This window comes from Aricia agestis, chromosome 15, assembly GCF_905147365.1.
Source record: "Aricia agestis chromosome 15, ilAriAges1.1, whole genome shotgun sequence".
NCBI lineage: Eukaryota > Metazoa > Arthropoda > Insecta > Lepidoptera > Lycaenidae > Aricia > Aricia agestis.
In genome coordinates this window covers 5612954-5619083 of record NC_056420.1, presented here as the reverse complement: position 1 = coordinate 5619083, position 6130 = coordinate 5612954, and the positions used below count along the sequence as shown (strand labels likewise).

General features: G+C 36.6%; 2 protein-coding genes across 4 annotated transcripts; one reads left to right on the top strand and one right to left on the bottom strand.

Moving 5' to 3' along the window:
• The first annotated feature begins 1203 nt into the window (after positions 1 to 1203).
• On the top strand, positions 1204 to 4847 carry LOC121734149 (beta-ureidopropionase-like). Of its 3 annotated transcripts, none has more exons than XM_042124587.1 (2): positions 1204 to 1224; positions 3341 to 4847. In XM_042124587.1, exon 2 carries the CDS (start codon positions 3377 to 3379, stop codon positions 4547 to 4549), a length of 1173 nt encoding a protein of 390 aa, XP_041980521.1. In that variant the 5' UTR covers positions 1204 to 1224; positions 3341 to 3376; the 3' UTR covers positions 4550 to 4847. The 3 variants fall into 3 exon arrangements, with proteins under 3 accessions (XP_041980521.1, XP_041980519.1, XP_041980520.1); XM_042124585.1 differs by lacking the exon at positions 1204 to 1224 and adding an exon at positions 1322 to 1382; XM_042124586.1 differs by lacking the exon at positions 1204 to 1224 and adding an exon at positions 1497 to 1521.
• A 9-nt stretch (positions 4848 to 4856) lies between these two features.
• LOC121734153 (eukaryotic translation initiation factor 2 subunit 2) lies at positions 4857 to 6004 on the bottom strand. Its single transcript, XM_042124591.1, has one exon. The coding sequence runs from the start codon at positions 5896 to 5898 to the stop codon at positions 4963 to 4965; it is 936 nt and encodes a 311-aa protein (XP_041980525.1). The 5' UTR covers positions 5899 to 6004; the 3' UTR covers positions 4857 to 4962.
• Between the last annotated feature and the right edge of the window lie 126 nt (positions 6005 to 6130).

Sequence of the window (6130 nt, the reverse complement as noted above, 5' to 3'; positions counted from 1 at the left end):
GATACTGAATGATATCGCAGCCTGCATGGCCGGTCGGCAACACCGAGCAGGATGCATCATGCAATAGTAATGGGAATTAATGCTATTTTCTATTAATTTCATTAACATGCTAATTTTGATGTCACAGCATGCTAAGTATTATTGCTTTGCTATTTGCTAAAAACGCGGTATCGTGAATTATCAGTTTGCATCACGCCGCTCGCGTTGTGTATTATTTCGCATCGAGTGAAAAATACCAATTCATTAACAGTGAGCACCGCGGTGCAAAACAGCGCGCACGTGATTTTTATCATGATCGCAGACTGTTGCTGCGCACGATATTATTAGCAATCGTATTTTTTAGCAAGTACGATTAATTTAATTATTATTCCTAATAGGCATTTAACAATTAATTATTATTGCTAATGCTATTTTCACCAACACTAGGATGCGACCTGAGTCCTGCACAAAGAGTGCAAGCTCCGCCCACCGCTTGGCGCTTGCAGTCCGCCGCGAAGGACAGTGAGTGCCAGCAACTAGCAACACTCAATATTCCAACCAACCAAGTTCAACAGCTGTCAACATTCAACACTTGAATGGCCGGCTTGGGCCGGCTTAAATTTGGGCGTATGCATAAACCTAAAATGCTACGACAGTATATATTAAGTCTATGGGCGTATGCAATGATATTCTACTTATACAGATCTGTTATATCCATACATAGACTTATAATATATACTGTAGCATTATAGGTTTATGTATCCATACTATTTTCCGGCTTAAATCTCTTCCGAACAATTTTCAAATTCAATATTGCAAACATTGACAAATTTGACAGATAAGTGAAACAAAAGATACGAAAAACCATTTGCATAAAAGAGACAGTTCTATTTTTAAACGTCGAATCGTATCGCTGTCTCTTTCTTCGCCTGAGCTATGACGAAAATTCGATTTTTTCCAGTTTGTTCGAAAAAATAATTGAAAATGTAAATGATCGAGGTATTTAAGGCAATCAAGACATGTTGCAAGAGATTCCATGTGTTTTGTTTACTTTCGAGTCATAATTGGTACATTTTCGATACACGCACGACGTCATTTTCAATTTATTTAGGTAAGACAAGACGCGGCACGTTCGTGACTGCGCTCGATGCAGAATAAACAACAGACGGCCCAATTGGGCCGTATTTGAATCTTCACAACGCGCGCGGTAGTAACATGTCTGCTTTGAGTATTTCATCATTGGGCGTATGTATCACGTAATAAAGTGAAACATCGATCTTATTTTTATTATAAATAAGATTCATAATTCCTTATAAAATCTAAAATTAAGGTACTTCTTACTTCTAGTTTTTCCAAGTTTTCCAGTTGCCTTTTTCATTTTACTGCATCCAAAGATCAGATAGGTAAGTAGGTATTAGTTACTACATTAGTGAGTTCATAAATTCTTTTATAAAATTCGCAGTTAGTGTTTTTATTAAGTACATAGGTAACTACTTACTTAGTTAAAATTTCTAATTAATATCGCAATTCCAGTAGAAACCAGTTAAGTATTTAGTGCAAGGAAAGTGTATAATTATTTAATAGTTAAGTATTTATCAGTTTCATAATAAAGCTATATCTACAGTAGGTAGGGCAGATGACCCGGTTTTGGCCATTTTAAGAGATACGTCGACTTTGATCCCTTCATAATCTATAGTTTTAGTTGTAAAGAGCATGATTGTTTAAAAAAAGTATTTAAAAATATGTTGTTCTTGCTTTGCAAAACATGTTTTTTAAGAAATTCAAATACGTAAAGAAAAATTTGAAAAAGAAAAAAAAATGTCACTTTGTGCCACTTGTGGCCAGATTTACTCCATTTATGGCCACATTCCGTGCCAGTTTTGGCCACCAAAAAATAAAACACAAATATATGCATATTAATCTAGATTTATTTATTATTCATCTTAAAAATTAAAGAGATCAACATTGAGGTAAGTGCCTATCAATCTTTGATATTGGTTTTATATAATTGCAAACTTATTATATATTTCAGTTGGTATATATTTTTAATTAAGAGGAACTTTGGTTGTAGTTATTATAGTACCGACTCAGTCTTGATTAAAATTCTAAATAAAAAGATTTTAAGTGTAAATGTTTGGCAAAAACTTTTCCATTTCAATAACTTTGAAGAAACCTCTGTTATTATGCTTGATAGGTGGATTTATAGTTTCAACAATATCGTTAATTGTATACCAAATTTTAAAGAAAAGGGTCGTTATATTATCTTTGTCGCTATTTTTTGACGTGTCATAAACATGTTGTCCTTTTTCAGCTAAGACAAGATATTCAGCATGTTTTTGGCTAAGGTCAGGATGCCTTGTCATAAACCCGTCGAACCAAGACCTGGAAGGTCTATTATTAATAAAAGGTGTCTTAAGTTGTCCTTTTATGACTACTTTTTTGACCGAATCTAATAGACCTTCCTTATTGATTGGAAATCCAGCACGAGCACAATCTTTAATCCATAAGACAATTTCTCTTTCTATGTCACTTCCAAGAACGGCCTGGGGTCCCACATGTCCAGATGTTTCTGGGGCTTTTCCAGAAAGTTTATGCCGCAAAGTAGTTCGAGGTACATTAAAGTCTCTACTAGCAGTGGCAACCGGCATCCCCTTTCTGATTGCATTCAATGCTTGTGTCACTTTGTGCGGAGAATATTGAAATAATTTTCTTTTCACATCATCTACTTTATTTTTCTTCGGAAGCCTCGACATTTTGTTTTTCTGAAAATAGCGAAAACTATCAGAACACATATTAAAAAGTCAATAACAAAAACATGTGGCCAGAATTGGGTTTCCTATGGGCACCATCTTTGGCCAGCTGTGTGGCCAAAGATGGTGAATCTTATAATTTAGGTACCATTAGTGGCCACCTACGAATTACCTCACTTCTTAAAAGTGTGGCGGTAAAATAACTTTATTTCTACTGAGACAGTATGTTTCTTATGTAATATTAACATATACGTCCAAAAAATAAACAAAGATTCCGAAAATTACAACTGATTACTCACCCGCTCGCCTTATTGTTTTTGCTAAGAATAACCACATTTCACGACCGTCTACAAAAAATGGTGAATTACGTCAAAGTGAAATTTGACATATCACCACTGTCATCGGTAAAAGTGTTGCCATATTTCAATATTTTAAAAACCGTACATCATAAAGTAACGTTATTGTCTATGCCTTAATAACACCGCTCGGAAGTCCAAAATGGCCAAAAAGGGGTCAGTGGCCAAAACCGGAGCATCTGCCCTACACAACGTTATCATTACTTTGTTATTTATTATTTAACATTTTATCTTAAATTATATTTTCTGCTCTAGTTCAATTTCATCAATCGAGAGACGCACAATATTGAAATGGCAGCTGAAAAAAAATCCAACTCTGAATTATGGAGCTTAGAGAAACTTTTGGAAAATTCCCTCTCTGGAGCTGACTTGCAAGAATTTAACAGAATATACTATGGGCGAAAGGATCACCATGAAATTGAAATTAAGAAGTCTACTCAAGGTTTTGCACTCAAAAATAATTTTGAAGTAGCAGCTTATGATTTTCCAGCTCAGAAAGAAGAAACCAGAAGCCCTAGAATAGTGAAGGTGGGTGCAATTCAACATTCAATAGCAGTCCCAACAACTAAACCAATCACAGAACAGAGGGATGCAATTTTTAAGAAAATTGAAAAAGTAATCAGTGCAGCCGGTGACGAGGGTGTTAATGTTGTATGCTTACAAGAGGCATGGAGTATGCCATTTGCTTTTTGTACAAGGGAGAAGCAGCCATGGTGTGAATTTGCAGAATGTGCTCAAACTGGACCCAGTACTGTGTTTCTTAAGGAATTAGCGAAGAAACACAACATGGTGATCATTTCACCAATTCTGGAGAGAGATGAAAACCATGGTGACACAATTTGGAACACCGCTGTTGTTATTGATGAAAATGGTAATTATTTGGGAAAACATAGAAAGAATCACATACCACGAGTTGGTGATTTTAACGAATCCACATACTATTATGAAGGAAACACTGGTCACCCTGTCTTCCAAACTAAGTTTGGTAAAATAGCTATCAATATTTGTTACGGCCGCCACCACCCACAAAATTGGTTGATGTTTGGGGTGAACCAGGCAGAAATTGTGTTTAACCCATCTGCGACTGTTTCTGGACTTAGTGAACATCTGTGGAGTGTTGAGGCCCGTAATGCAGCCATTGCGAATAGTTACTTTACTGTTGCCATCAACAGGGTGGGAACAGAAGAGTTTCCTAATGAATTTACTTCGGGGGATGGCAGGCCAGCCCATAAAGACTTTGGGCACTTCTATGGCTCCAGTTATGTTACAGCGCCTGATGGTAGCAGGACCCCAGGCTTGTCTAGAGTAAAAGATGGCCTACTGATAACTCAACTAGACTTAAATATGTGCAGGCAAATTAAGGACAAGTGGGGCTTTACTATGACACAACGTTTGGATCTGTATGCTGACTCATTAAATAAGGCTATTAAGCCTGATTACAAGCCTCAAATAATAAAAAAGTAATTTTCATCTGAAGAGCTTAAAGATACTCAAGAAATGATTTTGACATAAAGCTATGTAATATGAATCATTAATGTGCAAAGTGTAAATGATACACAATCTTCCAAATCTATGTCACTTGTTCAATGCATTTTATGGTGATGAAATAAAACAACAAATTTAAAAACATTGCATATCAATGAGAATAATACAGATGTGAGCTATACATAAATATAAAGTTTGTATTGGGGCACATCCAGTAATTTTATATCTTTGTTAGAGGAACTTATATTTTTTTAGGATTTTGTTACTTGTACACAAATAAATGTTATTAAAAATACACAAGTTTTATTATGTCCTGCATATTGTGTTTGACATAAAAATTGCTGCATACACCCCAGATCTTGTAAAATTGAATATCACTAAGCACTATTTTTCTATGCAGTCTTTGCACGCATCGCAGCACGTTTCCCGGTCACAGCTTGGAAACCAGACTTAATACTGGCCACAGAGCACCGAGAGCCACAGGTTTCACATTGCAAGAAGAATAAACGTGTATCTTTCTGTAAAATTGTGTCGGGCGAGCGACATGTATGACATGTAACATACTCTTTGATATACCGACGCAAGACATTCTCTATTTGTTTCTGCTGGAACCGACCCTTAATGATTAGTTGACTGTTACCGTCAACTGACCCACTTGTACCCAACTCCGCTAGTAAGAAGTCGAGTAAATGTTTGGGTTGTCGGTGGAGCGTTTTGCATATTTCTGTGAAATTTGCAAATGATGTTTTCTTTGTACCGATTCTAACTACTTGTGGGGGTCTCATGATGAACTTTTGCTTTTTGCCGGACACCATGCTCGGGTTCTTTTCACGCATGATGTCGAATACTCGCTCCAGTAGCTCATCATATGTGTAATCTCGGTCACTTCCTACCCAATCTCCGTGCACATCTTCTTCTCTCTCCTGATCTTCGCCTTTCGCGTCATCATCTATTACTAGCTCATCGAATTTCTTCTTTTTCTTCTTCTTTGTCTTTGAGAAGTCTATGTCTAAGTCTAAATCGTCAATTGGCTCCTCTTCTTGGGCCTCCGGCTCCTCAGCGATCGGCTTGTCATCTTTTGTCTCGGGCAAAGCACTTTCTAATTCATCTAAGTTAAAGAAGGTCTTCTTTTTCTTTTTCTTCTTTTTGCCGAAGTTGTCTAAGTCGATGCTGTCGTCCTCGGGCAAGTCTACGTCACCGGACTCGACAGGCGCTTCTACGTTAGTAGTCTCACCTTGCTCACCCGCTAGAGCGGCATCCATATCGAAACCAGTCTTCTTTTTCTTTTTCTTCTTTAAAGAAGGATCAAAGATCATATCGTCATCCATGGTTTATTGAATATGTAGCAGATTTTCACTAATAAAATTAAATTACAGTAAAACTTGGTTAGAATTCGATGATGGAAATTGGCAGGTGGTTTAGCAAATGTCAAAACGTTGCATCAGCCCGGCACAGATTAAAAAAGTTACGGGTCTTTAAAAAAATTTAAATTTTGTAATAAAAATAGAATGTACCTGTTGTTTAGTGCCCAGATTAAATAAAAGCGTATTTTCATTCACA

What these genes read in the sequence shown, in the direction of transcription:
- LOC121734149 (XM_042124587.1), top strand. Translation starts at nt 3,377, where the DNA reads ATGGCAGCTGAAAAAAAATCCAACTCTGAATTATGGAGCTTAGAGAAA.
- LOC121734153 (XM_042124591.1), bottom strand. Translation starts at nt 5,898, where the DNA reads ATGGATGACGATATGATCTTTGATCCTTCTTTAAAGAAGAAAAAGAAA.